At 40.5% G+C, this 17,028-nt stretch overlaps 1 protein-coding gene across 1 annotated transcript in view; it reads left to right on the top strand.

Moving 5' to 3' along the window:
• The first annotated feature begins 14,312 nt into the window (after nt 1–14,312).
• ENPP1 (ectonucleotide pyrophosphatase/phosphodiesterase 1) overlaps nt 14,313–17,028 on the top strand; it is a 147,667-nt gene continuing 144,951 nt past the window's right edge. Inside the window, exon 1 of the mRNA XM_077486860.1 lies at nt 14,313–14,534. Within this exon, the coding sequence (XP_077342986.1) occupies nt 14,391–14,534 (144 nt within the window). The 5' untranslated portion in view covers nt 14,313–14,390. The remainder of the gene's footprint in view (nt 14,535–17,028) is intronic.

The following is a 17,028-nucleotide window of genomic DNA, read 5'->3' as shown; positions in this document are numbered from 1 at the left end:
CCTTTCAGATTTGTAAATCCGCAGCACTTGGATCTATGTGGACCATTGGTGATGTTGTCCTTCAAGGTTCCAGGAGAGGTTCCAGAAGGCCTGGGGGTAAAAAAAAACTACATCTGGCGAGATAAACCATAGTGGAAGAACAAAAACATAGAAACATAACCATAACTATTTAATAAAAAAAAGAAGGCAATCCCAAGTGGGACCTGGTTGCAGTACCACTGCACAAAACTCGTGTGGGGTATTCACGTGGAATGGCTCCGATGAGCCAGGGTAATCAGTAGAAAACTTGTGATTATGGTGTTGATCCAGAGGCAACTGCCTTGCATGGCTTGTGGAGTTTCCTCTTGTGGGAGACAGTTTGCCACTCCTCTTGGTTGGGCATTTTGGGGGGTGACAAACGAGTGGTAGGTTCTTGCTCGGGTATAATGTCCCATTCGCGAAGAAGCGCAAGCCCTTCATCTAGAGTGGTAATCACTGAGGAAGTGTTATTCCGGAGGATAATTAATTTAGTTGGGTAGCCCCACCAGTAAGTAATGTCATGGATTCTAAGAGCTTTTGTAATTGATAAGAGCGATCTCCTTTTCCGTAGGGTGTATTGGGAAAGATCCGGAAAAAGTTGGAGGCGAGAAAATCACTCAGGCAATTGCTTTTTTTTTAAAACATGTCATAAGCTGTTCTTTTACATTGTAAAAATGCACCCTCATTATCACGTCTCTAGGAACATCGTCGTGTAAGAAAGAGGGCTTTGATAGTTGATGAATCCTATCAATTACCCCTTCAGCAGCTGGTATAGAGGGTAAAGCTGTTCGATTCAGGTTGCATGCATACTGATTCAGTTGATTCATTTGTACAGATTCAGGGACGCCTCTAATCTTTAAATTATTTCGTCTACAGTGGTCCTCGAAATCTGCCATTTTAGCTTTAAGCGACTCAATTTGGTCATCCTGTTCATTGTGCGCATCTATTAACATGGTATGGGAAGATTCAAATTCGCCCATTTTGTTCTCAATATGGACAACTCTGCTTCTCAGTTCATTAACATCAGCTTTGACTTTAGTAACACACTGCAGGATATCAGTGTCTAAGGAGGCTCTAAGTGACACTAACATATCTTTCAATACAGTCTCTGAGACCGGTTGGTTATAGGCAGGGAAAGAGTCAAATGTGTCAGGCAGCTCAGCAGTGGTGTTAGCAGAGTTGTATCCAGGGCTTACCTCTATAAATGAGGAGTTCACCGACAGCCTAGGCTTGCTCTTTGCAGGGCTTTGTGTCGTGGGAGTGGAGATCTCCGGTGACCTGGGCTGTGAGGTTTTTGAATCCTCTTCTGCGCCAGGGCTGTGTATCGCGGATGATGATCTGCCGGACGAGGCCAGCGAGGAGCCGCTGGCTCCATCTTGGCCTTGTGTATGGCGTTTGGGGGGCAAGAAATGCAGGAGTTTCCCCGTGTTAGCCGACTCTTTCTTTTTCCTTCCCATGCCGAATGAGTCCCGGTCTCCGCGTCAGCTGAGGAATGCTTTTTTTGGGTTGTTCCGCCACCGCTGTGCGCTGTATATCCCAGCTGCTTGGAGGAGCTCAGGTCTCATGCGTCCATCCAGCCACGCCCCCTCTCTTTTGGTGGTATTTGATCACCTCTGCGGTTTTAATTCTCTGTAAACAGAAAAAGGCGACAATTTTGAAAAAAAAAAACACATTATTTTTTACTTTTTGCTATAATAAATATCCCCAAAAATTATATAAAAAAATAATATTTTTTTATTTTATGCTGATGGGCTTTTGTTTTGGGTTAATCTTTATTTTTCATCTGCTGCAAATGGGATTTTGCAAGTGGGATTTTGTTTCAGGGTGGTAATTTGGGACTTTCATTTCTTTTGTGTTTTTCGTTTTACCTTATATTCATGGGGACTTTAAGTTTGGGGGCTTAAAATGCAGCATTCAATTGTTACTGACAATCAATTCCTTAAGATACTCGTTTGAAAGGAAATAACCAAGTACAGTGTGCACCTACACCACCTCACAATACATCACTCACATTTAAAGGAACCTCCTACACCATAGATAAAATAAAAGTTTGACATGCATTAGTTAGGCCTGTTATCCCCAAATATACTTTACTTCTGCTGGCCATATTTATACTGCAGTATCTCAATTCTTGTAATAAAGCCACAACCTGTGTGCCTTGTCTATAGTAAATTTGGTGCTAGCCTATTTAAAATTAATAAATGTCACAGCAGTGTAAAGTTGGCCAGCAGCCAGATAATTTGACACTGCTATGACACCTGTAGTCTCTTAATCTTTAGTAGTAGAAGTCACTATCAAGTTGTCCATTACTTTTTGACAGTAGTTTGGCTTTTAGCCCATGAAATAGCCAGAATGTAACAACAGCAAAAATTGTCCCTCATAGGCTTCAGTGTGGTAGGGCTCTAAGTTTTCTGTCTGTGTATTGCGTACCATTCACAAAATTACTCTTTATTTCTTTTGGAGAAATTCTCCTTCACAAAAGAGGAAAGTAGAAGAAATCACCCAAAATGAGGGGAATTTACCTGTTATGCCACGTACACGCAAAGGAATTTAGACGGAATTCCGCTCAAGCTTGTGTTGCCTACACACTGTCACACCAAATTCCGACCGTCAAGAAAGCGGTGACGTACAACACTACGACAAGCCGAGAAAATGAAGTTCAATGCTTCCGTGCATGCGTTGAATTGTTTCCGAGCATGCGTAGAAATTTTGTGCGTCGGAATTGCTACAAATGATTGGAATTTACGATTAAAACTTTTTCCGTCTTAAAAATTGAGAACCTGCTCTCAATCTTTTGCTGGCCAAAATTCCACCAGCAAAAGTCCGATGGAGCCTACACACGGTCGCATTTTCCGATAAAAAGCTCTCATCGGTCTTTTGCTGGCTGAATTTCCGATCGTGCGTACGCGACACACGACATAAGACAGTTGCCCTGAATCAGGTGTCCTCATCGGACAATTTCTCTTTACCTCTTGTTCTTTGAACAGTTCTAAAATTTGTCATTTTCCCTCATTTTTTTTCTCTGTGATAATGGCGATCAGTACTAACCCTTCCCTATCTTATTCAAAACAGAAAAAAGGTTGTGCCTATGGATACTCTTCAATAACTTCCTGATTACATATGTTCTTACTTCATATCTGAATCTGATTTATCTGTATTTATATGCCTTCTGTCTGGAAACTCATTAATCTAAATATTATATCATATCATGAATACACACTAAAATAAAAGTGAAACCAAGTAACATGAAAAAAAAAAAAAACAGACATTTCTTTATATGTGTACTATTGTAATGTTAGATATTCCCAGGAGGCAACACATGTATTTACCTAAAAAGGTCCTTGAATGTAGAACTTACACCCTCAAAAGCATGTCATTAATTTACTTCCAAAGAGTTTTAAGCTAGAAGACATTTCTCATATTATGCCCTTGTGTGATGGGAACGTCGTAACTGTTCTTTAATTAAATTCCCAAATACTTTATTATCATGTTCTAACCATTTAAGTATAACTAAAGGCAAAACTAGCCTTTTTTTAGTTTTGGATAGAGTAGAGAGGGATAGGAATACCCTAGTAATAGGAATACCCTAAGTAAAAGAGAATCCAAAATTTTGGGTTGCCCCCAAAAAAGTAAGGGGAAATTTTTCAATGGGGAAACTCGTTCTGGTGACCTGGGGGTAGTCAAGGAACTCTCCTAATTTGCAGGGAATTCCTCTCACTTCCTGTTTGGCTATGGGACAGGATGTGAAGGAAAATCTCCACAATGGGACTCAGATGGCAAAATAAAGCCTGTCAGGGGTTATAACCCTCCCTTGCTCTATTCAAAATGAAGAAAAAAAATGTTTTGCCTATAGTTCTACTTTAGTGAGCAACATTGTTTTTCTTTGCCAGGGGAGAGAATGTTGACATTTTCCAGTTTTTTGGATCTTGCTTATAGCATTATTAGACATTAAAAAATAGTTCTACAACAAAGGAAATTATATCCAAATCAGGGTAAGTAAAAACATGCAGAGAGGTATTTTTGCTTGCAATTGCTACAATTGTACAATGGGGTTGCTTGATATGTAGCAACCTGATCTAATTTAAAAATAATTATATTCAGATTTAAGTCATATTACAATAAATGCTATAATGGGTCAGCAATTGACATGACTTGGCCACCAGGGACTTCTAGAGCAGTGGTTCTCAGCCCTGTCCTCAAGTACCCCCAACAGACCATGTTTTGGGAATATCTCTTAGATAAAACAAATTACCACTTACTCTGATTTAAAGCACTGGCGCAAGATAAAGGAAAACCTGCAAACATGGCCTGTTGGGGGTACTTGAGGACAGGATTGAGAACCACTGTTCTAGAGCACAGGAAAATAATTCCTGTGCACTTATCCCTTCAGTGGGGTCTGGATGGCCAGTTAATGGGGATATAAATGGTCGCCATTTCGGTTAATTTTTGCAAAAATTAGGTTAGGCAGAAGAGGCAAAATCTAGTTTATTTGTAAAAAATGTATAGCATTGATATTGTCGATTTGGACGAGCTGGGCTCATTTCAATATTTACCCTGTTATTTCAAAAGAAATGCTAACCTAACTTAAAAAAAGAAGACGTGGAATACCTACATTTTTCACCCCCCCAGAATGCAGCTCCTTTCAACAGAAATCCTCTTCTGAAGTCTGCTGGAAAATTGAAACTTCTGGATCTCAAATTTCCGACAACAAAATCCGTTGTAAAGGAACAGAAAAACTCTGGATAGCCGCACTCCGGATCAGGTAAAATAAGCAATGCCTTTATTGTTTCCACTCAAAAAATCTTCACATCATACAGATCACAACAGCAAAGGGACAAAGAAAATAGAGAAAAAAATGCTGACGTGTTTCACGCTAAAATTAGCGCTTATTCACAAAATCCGTTGTTGGAAATTCCGATCTTGTGTACACAATTTCGACGCACAAAATTCCACTCAAGCTCGGAATCAAGCAGAAGAGCCGCACTAGCTATTGTGTGACCGTGTGTATGCAAAACAAGTTTGAGCCAACATCCGTCGGAAAAAAAAACCATGGATTTTGTTGTCGGAATGTGCGATCGTGTGTACGCGGCATAAGAGTAAGAATAAGAATCAATCAACTTGATTCCCTGGCAGTGCTCACTGGTCCCCACTGACAACCTCCACATCATTCCAGGATAAAGTAACGACATGGAGGTCAGCAAAAAAAAAAACAGTAAATGCTGGAAGTTTGTTTCCAAGAGGAATTCAGAGGAGGATTTCTTTTAAACGGAACACAGTTTGTTCAATCAATACAGTTGTTGTTTTTTTGTTTTTTTTGCACTCTCATTGTCTTTGAACAGTCCATCTAAAAAAGTGTGTACATAAAATGTAGAGTCTCACCACTGAATTAGTAAAATCCCAAATGAATTATGACTGCTCCCAGAACAAGTTCACTTTTCTAAGTATAGCAAGGATTTCCATGAACTTTCTAGTTCTATGTATATGCCCTTGACAGAATTATAAATAAAAAGCCTAAAGCCTGAGTTGGGAACCTTGGATTGTGGGCTACTTGAGGGTAGGAACCGATGTGAGTGTGCAATGTATGCGTGGAGCACTGTGTAAATTGACAGTGCTATATTGGTACCTTAAATAAATAATATATAATAGAGGAGTATCCTAATGAGACACAATGTACAGAGATAGGGACAATTGTAGACACGCACCCACACTTACTCAGGTTGAACTGGATGGACCAGTGTCTTTATTCAACCTTACTAACTATGTAATTCAATATTTGCAACATCTGCAAAAAAAGTTTGGATTAACTGATGCCACAGTCTTAGGTGCTATACAGAACTTACTGATAGGTATATTTTCTTGTGGTCCTCAACCCCATCTACGCAGTCTGACATATGGGATTTATGTTTATTCCAGTTGATATACAATTGTGTATCCCTATACCATTATAGAAATGACCCTTGAGGTCTGTGTAGCAATAACAACCAGATGTTTCCTTAGGCCCCTTTCACACTGGGGCGGTTTTCAGACGCTACAGCGCTAAAAATAGCGCCTGTGTAGCGCCTGAAAAAAACGGCCCCTTTCACTCCAGTGTGAAAGCCTGAAAGTCCTGCTAGCCGCATCTTTGGAGCGGTGAAGGAGTGGTGTATTCACCGCTCCTAAACCACTCCTACCCATTGAAATCAATGGGACAACGTGGCGTTACCGCCGTCAAAGCGTTGCTGCAGCGGCGCTTTGCGGGCAGTTTTAACCCTTTTTCGGCCGCTAGCGGGGGTTAAAACCACCCCACTAGCACCCGCAGACCGCCGCTAAAACGGCGGTAAAGCGCCGCTAGAAATAGCGGCGCTTTACCGTCAACGGCCGCACCACCCCAGTGTGAAAGGGGCCTTATTGTCATTTGAAATCTCATCCTCTTACCAAACAAATTCTAACTGACACGGTTGATATACCATATGAAAAAAATCTCATGCACACTAAAATCTAAAATGTGCAATGGAGGACTTGTTTATCTTTGTGCATTTTTCTTCTGCAATTTGTTCTTGGCTGATACAATGAGGAAAAATGTTTTACACAAATTCAAATGTCATCCAAATTCCTAGGAGATAAATTCCTTACACTTGATAATGTCTTAGCAATGAATTATATTTGTATTTTTTTTTTTTTATTTATAAACAGAAAAAAAAGGTCAGCAGAGACTACATTAACAGTATAATAACAGCAGTACAAATACAAACAGAAGTACATTGGTGTAGGTTACAGCTTATGAGTGTGATTGTCGTATTAGCATCTTTATCCTGTGTTGATTGGTGTTGGGTAGTATAAATGATGGATAATGTTCATGCTTATTTCTACCTGTAAAGTTGTTTTCGTGGGTTGCTAACACAACACTTCAGTTATCTCATGTTTCCGTTTGCGCTGGATTAGGGTGTAGCCCCGCGGGCCCAATTCTCGCCCTTTTTTTAAGTTAGCTAGAGTGAGGTATTGGTAGTTGAGAATGGGCAGTGCCCTAGAAGGCAGTGAGAAAGGAGTGAGAAAGGAGAGATGGGGGGGTTGTGAAAGAAAAGAGGGGGATGTGGGTTGTTGGGAAGTGGGGGGGGGGAGAGGTAAGGAGAATTCACGAACATGGATCTCTATTTTCGCTCCCCCTTAATGTTCCCTGAGGTCTTGTCCTTCTGAGTATTTAAAAATGTCTCTTGTCTGTTTTGGCTTGTGAGGATGAGATCTTCCATTCTGCTAATGTCATCTTCTTTTTTGGAGCCACAAATCTATTGTCGGTGGATGTTGTGACTTCCAGTTAAGTGGGATACAAGCTTTGGCAGCGTCTAGTAAGTGTCTATTACTGATTTTTTATATATGCGTGCAGGGGTGTCATTTGCATGCAGGAGGATGTATTCTAGGTCATCTGGGATTATGCGGTCTGTAAATTTCTGTGTGATCCGGCTGACTTCTTTACAGAAGCCTTGGATCAGGGGGCATGACCAGAAAATATATAGCAGGGTGCCTCTTTCCTTTTGGCAGCGCCAGCATAAATCTGATGATGTGGGAAAGAGTTTGTGTAGTAGAGCTGGGGTTCTGTACCAGTGTGGGAGGATTTTGTAGTTGGTTTCCTTGATTTTGGTGCAAATGGATAATTTATGTGTGAATTTGCAGATGTGTTGTTTTTTTGGCGTGCTAAATGGCAGTTCAGCTCTCTTTCCCATTTGGTGAGGCTTGGGAGTTGGTAATCTTCTTGTGGTGTTATCAACATGCTATATGTTAGGGAGAGTGTGTGCAGTATTATTCCTGTTTCTGTACAAAGCTCTTCTAAGGTCGTGAGTGCTTAGCTAGTAGTGCTAGGAGGTGGTAGGGTACTGAGGAAGTAGCAGAGCTGAAGAGCTCTGAGGAAGTCCAGTCGGTATTGGCCTGTGGGGTCTGAGAGTTCTGCACTTGTTTTTCATCTCCCCACTGTGCTGAAGTGAGAAGCTTGACATAGGCCCGAGTCACTCAAGGCATGGAACTTTGTGTCTTGTATGCCCAGCTCAAAGTGGGGGGTGCCTAGTATAGGTGGTAGGGGTGAGTTTTGGGAGGATAGGGCAGTCTTAGACATTAGTTGTGCGCATATTTTGGTGGTGTTACCTATCAGTGGGTGTCGTTTGATATACATCGTTAGAGCTTCACTGCACCTTGGGGTTCTATTTAGGGGGATTGTACTCTGTGCTTGCTCCAGCTGTGCCCATAGTTTCGTTTCTTTATGTCGGCACCAGTCTACGAGCCTACTTGAGTGTGTCGCTTGATAGTAGGTGCGGATCTCTGGCATTACTAGGCCTCCATATTGTTTTGGTAGAGAGTATCTTTTTGTGTAATCTGGGTTTTTTCCCTGCCCAGAGGAAAGTTATGAATGTTGAGCGTACCTGTTTGAAATATTCTGTGGGTATGTGTATAGGGAGTGCTTGTAGGAGGTAGAGAAATTTGGGTAAAAATCATCATTCTGAGGATGTTACAGCGACGGAACCATGAGTGCAGACCGCTGTTCCATTGATTGAGGAGTGTTTGGACATTTTTGAGAAGGGGTGGGAAGTTAAGTTTAAATAGTTGTGAGAATTTCAGGGGGGGATGTGTGCGCCTAGATATTTCAGGGCTGTGTCTGTCCATTTTAATTGAAAGCTGGCTCATAACTGTGTGTGTTGTGGCTGCGGTATACCCAGTCCCATAGCTTCTGATTTGTTGAAATTGATTTTTAAATTCGAGAGTTTCCCGTATGTGTCAAACTCTCGCAGTACGTTGGGGAGGGAGATGGTGGGGTTTGTTAGTGAAAACATCAAGTCGTCTACATAGGCAGAGACTTTATATTGTGAATTGCCCATCTCCACTCCAGTGATATCTGGGTTTGATCTTATATGGCACAGGAAGGGTTCTAGGGAGAGGGCGAAGAGTAGGGGTGATAGTGGGTAGCCCTGTCTAGTCCTGTTGGTTATCGGGAATGCGTCTGAGATCACTCCGTTCGCTCTTACTCTTGCCGTAGGGTCCCAATATGCTGCCGATATCCAGTTTGTCATTTTTTTCACCTATTCCTATATATCTTAGTGTCTGGTACATAAATTGCCAGTTCACTCGGTCAAGCGCCTTTTCGGCATCCGTTCCAATGAATATGCATGGTATTTTGTTATTATTGGCTATATGTAGTAAATTTAATACTTTGGGAGTATTATCTCTGGCTTCTCTGGTTGGTACAAAGCCAACCTGATCTAGGTGTATGAGGTGGGGTAAATGTTGTTGTAGTCTTGAGGCTATAATCTTGGTGAAGAGTTTAAGGTCAGTGTTTAAAAGGGCTGGGTCTTTACCTTCTTTTGGTATGACTGAGATTTGAGCTTGTAATGTGGTTTCATGTAGTTTTGCCCCTGAACTAAGGTCATTATATTTGTATTTTTATTTGTTTTGCTAAGAATACCTTTACTATATATATTTGTATTTTTATTTATATTGCTAAGGATACCTTTACTATAGGGAATATATGAGCTACAATTGCTGGCCTTCTGGAAATGCTAGATGTCTGCAATTTCTGAGGTTATCACTAAACAATGAAAAAATGTCTCTGAAGGTTCTTATTTATCCAGGTCATGGTATAGCTGTAGTGGTTTTCCCCACTTACTTCACCATGCTCAGATGCAGGCACAGTCACTTTTAACTCTATCTCACAACTCCCTGGGTACTCCCTGGGTATCTGGACATGTACAAGAAGTAAACATTCTTTGCTTCCCTCCCACAGCAGCTCAGAGAGATCGCAGCCGATGAGCCGGAGGTTGCTGGGCAAGTATTCTAAGGCTAAGTGAGATAAGTTAACCAGATTTTTAAAATGAAATCCAGAGACATTTTTTGGTAATTACTATTTTAAAAGCATATTTTCCTCAAATGATAGTGCATGTGGTATGTGTTTATGGAATGATTTTATCCCATATACGTTATTTCTAACATTTTGTCCATAAATAAGATTTTTTTTTAAAAAAGTTCAGGCATGCATTACATAAAGAATGCAGGGCTCATCTGTGCCCATTTAACCGGTTCCCAACCAGCGCACGCTGATGTACGTCGGCAGAATGGCATGGGCAGGCATATTGGCGTACAGGTACATCCAATCTCTAATGCCGCCCTGCCATCGCGAGTGCGCTCTCGTGCTGGTCGGCATGAGTCCGGTTGCTGTGGGCATACCAGCGTTTGTCTCACGGGGCGGCTGAATGGAGAGATGCCGTTGTAAACAGCATCTCACCGTTCTGCCTAGCAACTAGTGACGCGGATCTCTGCTCCATGTGATTGGAGCAGAGATCAGTGTTCACTAAATGAAAGACCAGCCCCCAACAGTTAGTAACACGCCCCTAGGAACACTTAATTTCGTACAAAATTCGTATGCAAAAAAATGCATATTTCGGATTCATACGAATGTACAAATTTTCAATTTGTACAAAACTAATCGCACATGTCTAGCAGCCACATGGTACCCTGATTGAGCCACATAGATTGCTGTGAAGAGACCATATTTGTGCAGTTTTAATAATCTTTTTTGTATTATTCTGCAGTGTATGCATCTTCATGCCATCATAAACCTGTTTAGCATTATTTCTTCTAATTCGGCACCTGTTTATTAAATTACAAATTATGGTTACTTCCTGTTAGATCATTCTGCCAATTATCTGTTTTATAGCTTGTAGTAGTTAGTCACATTCAGCTGAACTTTCGCCATAGATGTTTTGCAGCTTTGCCACGCCACTTCTATCAGTAAGCCCTTGTACACACGGTCGGAGAATCCGTCGGAATGTGTCCTATCGGACCGTGTTGTCGGATAATCCGACTGTGTGTGGTATGCATCGGACTGATTCCGTCGGAATATCCGTCGGACCCAATTTTCCAACTTGTTGGAAATATTTTCCGACAAACTGGTCCGATCGGACATACTCCGATCATGTGTAGAGAATTCCGATCGAACAAAGTGCCACGCATGCTCAGATCAAATTCCTACACCAAAGCTATTGGCTACTAACCTGAACGTAGTCCCGTCGTAACGAAATAACGTCATCACGTTCTGAACGATCGGATTTTCCGACAACTTGGTCCGACCGTGTGTATGCAACAGTTTCGGACACAATCCGTCAGACAAAATCCGTCGGACAAAATCCAACGGATTTGGTTGGCAGAATGTCCCGTGTGTACAGGGGCTAAGTGTCAGGTAGAAAACCTACCATTTATATCCACACAGGCTGCACAGACACTTTAATCCAATCATCCTCATATACTACATACTAGGGGTGCACTGAATGGAAATTTTGGTACCGAAAATGCAGGATGTACGTGGCCAAAAAACGAAACTGAAACTGACAGTTTTAAAAAAATATATATATTTTTATATATAATTATATTATACTTGACTTTTTCATTAATATCATGAATTTAAATAAATATTAATTTATTGTCAGCCACATTGGTCCATTGCGCTTCGGTTGTGGTGTGCTGCTTGCTGCATTTTTGGCAGTTAAAAAAAACCTCACCAAAAACGCACCTCCCCATTGAAATGCATCAATAACGCATCAATAAGGCACGTGTGTTACATTTTTGATTTTGAGTCACATGACCTATGAAAAACAAACCATGAGCACATTAAAATAGTGGTAAAATCGTGGCTTCTCTTGGCGGCAAAATACACAATTTTCAGCCCCCAAAACATCGGTGCATCTCTACTACATAACCCTGTGCTTACTGTATATCACCAATTACAATGATAAATAACAAAGTATACCACATAAATGAAATATATCAACACATTATATCACATTAGTATAAAAAGAAAAAACACAATAACAAATCACCAGATATGAACATAGAGAATGAAGAACTTGAAGGCAATATATTGCAAATAAGTGTCCATAGATTGCATCTTCTAATATCCTTGCTAAGTCATAACATTTTATACAGTATATATATATATATATATATATATATATATATATATATATATATATATATATATATAGGCACACACTACATAATAATAATAATAATAATAATAAATAATAATACTGCCCCACTATACCATATATCCACATCCCTGGGGCCACTGGCGCCACTCTTCAATAACCCAGACTTCCCCCCAGGAATGGACACAAAAACATTTTCCTTAGGAGATGCAACACCTCTCTTAAAGTGGTTGTAAACCCTTACAAACCACTTTGACCTACAGGTAAGCCTAGATTAAGGCTTTCCTGTAGGTCCAAGAAATATCTCCTAAACCTATACGGTACTACTATGCGATGCACAATAGTCCATTATGCTTTACCTTTGCAGGGAATGAAAGAGGAAGTAAACCCATCAGGGTTTACTTCCTCTTTAAGCGCCAAACACACTATCAGATTTTCTGCAGATTTTTTTCCTTCAGATTTACCAAAACCATATAATATGAGATCAAACCTTAGGAATTTCAATTTGTATGCAATCAGGCAGGCCCTTGCACTACATGGTTTTGTTAATCTGAAGACAAAAATCAGCAGAAAATCTGATAGTGTGTATGGGGCCTTAGCATCACACTTTGTCAGTGCAAGTTAGATTTGACCACATAACAAGTTGCTGGATAATCTTTCACCCCTGGTACTCCTGACAACAGAGTGAATGGCCTTCAGGGCAATGAATAGATCAAGCAAAATCTTTCCAGTGTGACCTTTACAATCCATGATTTGCTATGGTAAAAACTGTAGTCTGTACCCGTAACCCCTTTATGGGTAATTTATGACCCGCACCCCCCCCCCCCCCCCCCCGTCCCCGTTAATTTTTCTTTTCTCTATCCTAAATGGGTAACTCTGCCCCCTGCCTGAGCGTCGGGTTCAGTGGACCTCAGTACACTTCAAAAATTGCAAAATTTTTTTTTTTTACATCTATTCGATATGACTTTGTATATGTCTTTACTGATGATTGGCTACAATTCCCACATAGATTGAATGGAAATTATATACAATTTTGCGGAAGTTGACATGTTTTGTTAACAGTATACTTGCCTCAATTGTTGCTTTTCTTTTCTTTGCTCAATAAAAACTTTTATTGGGAATTTTTTTTTTATAATAATACACTGGTACCAAAATTATTGTGACTGCCACCTTGCCCACTGGGCACAGTCACGGAGATCAACACAATTATGAAGGTGGAACTCACAATCGTTTTGGCACCAGCATCACATGCTTGTTGAAGAGGGTCCTGCGTGGCTCCAAAATGATGCTAAAGTAGCTATGATGTGATCGCTAAATAAAGCTTTGGACCCGTTCTGGAAATCCTCTGTGTGCTTGTAAACATACTTTGCGCTTTGAATATGTGCCGGTGGTTGCTGCACCACCAATTTACTGTAAATCTACAACCAGTTTTACAAACATGTTCTGCTTATTGTGCTTCTCAAGTGCAAAAAAGGCACAGGTTAAAAAAAATAAAAAATCAGTACGATCATTTTCTGTGTGTGAAATTACACATGCATAATGATTTTTGCTATATGTATGGGCGGCACAGTGGTGTAGTGGGTAGCACTTTTACCTAGCAGTAAGAAGGGTCACTGGTTTGAATCCCAACCACGACACTACCTGCCTGGAGTTTGCATGTTCTCCCTGTGCCTGCGTGGGTTTCCTCCGGGTACTCTGGTTTCCTCCCACACTCCAAAGACATGCTGGTAGGTAATTGGATCCTGTCTAAATTGTCCCTAGTATGTATGAATGTGAGTTAGGGACCTTAGATTGTAAGCTCCTTGAGGGTAGGGACTGATGTGAATGTACAATGTATATGTAAAGCGCTGCATAAATTGAAGGCGCTATATAAGTACCTGAAATAAAAAAAAATATATATATATTATTATTAATTTTTTTTATTTATATATTTTTTTATTACTATTATCAGTCTTTTTGCAATTATCTGTATAATATAATACAATCGCTTGGATCAGGACACAGAATTATTTCACAATAACGGTTGCAAAAATAAGTCCCTCTAGATAGAAATGGTCCATCAAGGTGGAGAATAACCAAATTTGATGATATATTGTGCATGGAATAGCTTACAAGGATGCTACAATTGGCTACAATTTGCTGGTATTATAAAAAAAAAAAAAATATATATATATATATATATATATATATATATATATATATATATATATATATATATATATATATATATATATATATATATACTTTTTTTTTTTTTTTTTTTATTATTATTAGAATGGCCACATTGCGTAAGCTAATTGCTCAGATTGATCTACACACCATGTGTATGACATTAGGCTCAGGAAGCAGGCGGGGCAAGCATCTCTACTAAGTCAGCAGCTGGGAAAAGTGCATGCAGCTGGCTGATGTCTGTATTGTGATCACTACTCAGGCATGGACTGTGAGGCAAGGAATGGGGGCACAGGCACAGAGATCCAGGCAGAACCTATGCTGAATTCCTTAGATATGGCAGAAGAACCAGTTAAAGCTGCTCAGAGGAAAAAGAAGAAATCTGGCAACTGGAAAGTTCTCTCTCTGGTAAGAATGCTTTGCATTTCTCACTAACCTTCACTGCCAAGCACCATTTGTATTAAGTAGGAGAGAGGGCACTGTAATAGAAGTAGGAGGGTTGGCTGTGTTAATCATCCACAAGCCCTTTGTGCACTTTAACACTGCTGATCTGCTGTTGGAAACATGAATAAACGAATAATATCTATAAATGATGTAATGCAACATGTTACATTACATATCATTTCGTTTGGGATCCTATTTCATACTATGTGCAGAATGACAGAACAATGGATGATCGTGCGTTTTTTATTTATTTATTTTTCCTTTTCTTTTGAGGAATTGCAAAACAGTTTTTGAAACATCACGTTGACGGTGCTCTGTGTATGCTGACGTGCAGTCATGTGACTGCGAAAGGTTGATGGGGGGGTAATTTTCTATCCATCCTGAAAACAATAAATTTTTGGGCTATACTGATGGTAACACATAGAGATCACATAGAGATCACTGATGATGGACAGTGAACAGTATTGGTATACGTGTTCGGTTATGTAGCTGAGCGCTTTAATTTAATGACTTTTCAACACCAAGCATATTCCAGTTTATCGGGTCATTTCTACCGCTTTTTCATTTACTTGTCACAAATATCTTAATAGGAATGCTTGTAGTTTTAACTCATTTTATAGGGTATAAAGGTAATGTCATGAGAGATATATGAAGCTACCACTGACAGGTTACCGGGCTGTCATTGTTATACACTATTTGGTGTGGTCAACTATGGCAATGCTACAATATAATTTAAGTAGGTCTTAGTGCTAGATCATTATGAGAGAGAATCACTTTTTCATGTAAATCCAGCAAAGTGGTGGTGGTGGTGGTGGTGGTGTGCTTCTAGGAGGGGGTAATGGCAATGTATGAGGACCTGGCTGAAGTCCTTAGCTGCTACCCCTTCGGTTGCAAAAAAAAAATAAAAAAATTCTTATAAGACGGTAAACTATGTAGAAATAGTCATTTCACCTGAAAGTTATTTGAAAGGTGTTTGAACAGAAATGTCGCATACAGCCAACGCATTTCAGGGGAATTGGCCTCCTCCTTTCTCAGGGCTAATATGCAAAAAATCTGTAAAAATACAGTATATAGTACAAAATATGTAATATTCATATACGATGGATAATATAAAAATAAAAATGTATTAGAAATGCAATAAAACAATCATATAATAAAAACAGCCTGGGTTTATAGAAATCCATATACATGAAACAAATCACTTTTATGATAAAGGGTTACTTGTAATGATGATAATATTACTGCTCTCTCAGGACAAATCTTCATAACACTGAAGAAGGGGCAGTCATTTCCACAAAATGCTTTGGCTGTATCTGACATTTCTGTTCAAATGAAACAATTTAGACCAAATGGGTGCTCTTAACTATATATCCAGTATGATAGAATTGCAGCATCATTTGATGGAATCAGGCAATGGAGGATTCCCCTAGAACACTTCCAACTTTCAGGTGACCTTGTTATTCTATACAACAATTTGTTGTAAAGAGTTGGTTCAAACCCACTTTTTTTTTTTTTCTATGAAGAGAAGAAAGTGTTTTAAATGTGCATGTGCTGCATCTTCAAGGACAGGTCAATGTCACACTACAAGTCTTTAATGGTCATGCAGTTACTTGTCTCTGGTTATGCTAAGGGAGTTACTGACTTGGAACAAATAAAGAGGTATGAAGTTTAAACTAACTAGTTCCATACATTAGTGACTAGCAGGGCCAGCCCTACCATGGGACCATGGCTCCAGGCGGCATTTAACAGGGGGCGGCAGCCAGGCGGTGCCATGGGCGCGACATTTAGGGGGGCGAAATTACCCACCAGTATGTGTCACTACTGGCTGCCACCTCCTAATTTTTAAGTTCCTGTGTCCCCCACGCTCCGGTCACCATGTTCAGTGTCCGGCGGCCTGTGATTGGGCGTTCAGGGTTCGTGTGATTCGTAGGGCTGTCCTGTCCGCGATCGCTGTTGCGCCTGAAGTCCCGCCTCTGCACATGACCCCCATACACCCAATCACAGTGTGTCGGACACTGAACATGGTGACCACAGCACGGGGGAGACAAGCAAAAACGTGAGCCACCATGGCCACTGTCTTCTCCTACCTTCTGTCCTCCGGACCGATGCAAGCCAGGACAAGGTGAGTGAGATTCCCTCATTAGAGTCGCCTTACTGGCCTCAGGGGGGGGGGGGGAGAGAAGGAATACTGTAGGCAGGTCAGTGTAGTGTAGTTGACAGTATGGTGGTCAGTGTAGTGGACAGTACAGTGGTCAGTGTAGTATAGTGCAGTGCCACTTTGCCAGTGGTTCGGAGGTGCTGCCCATTGATTTCGATGGGCAGGGGAGCTTTAGGAGCGGTGTATTCACCACTCCTACAGCGCCTCAAAGATTTAATTTAATTTTAGTTGTTATGATATAAAATAATGGATGTGGGGGCCTTTTGGTGGGCTTTTTTGGGGGGGGGCAGTATTTATTTC

The sequence above is a fragment of the Lithobates pipiens genome, unplaced genomic scaffold (genome assembly GCF_037356315.1).
Source record: "Lithobates pipiens isolate NorthernLeopardFrog02 unplaced genomic scaffold, aLitPip1_a1.2 Scaffold_18, whole genome shotgun sequence".
NCBI classification, from domain to species: Eukaryota; Metazoa; Chordata; class Amphibia; order Anura; family Ranidae; genus Lithobates; species Lithobates pipiens.
The sequence above is the reverse complement of the archived record's forward strand: the minus strand, read 5'-3'. Positions and strand labels throughout refer to the sequence as shown.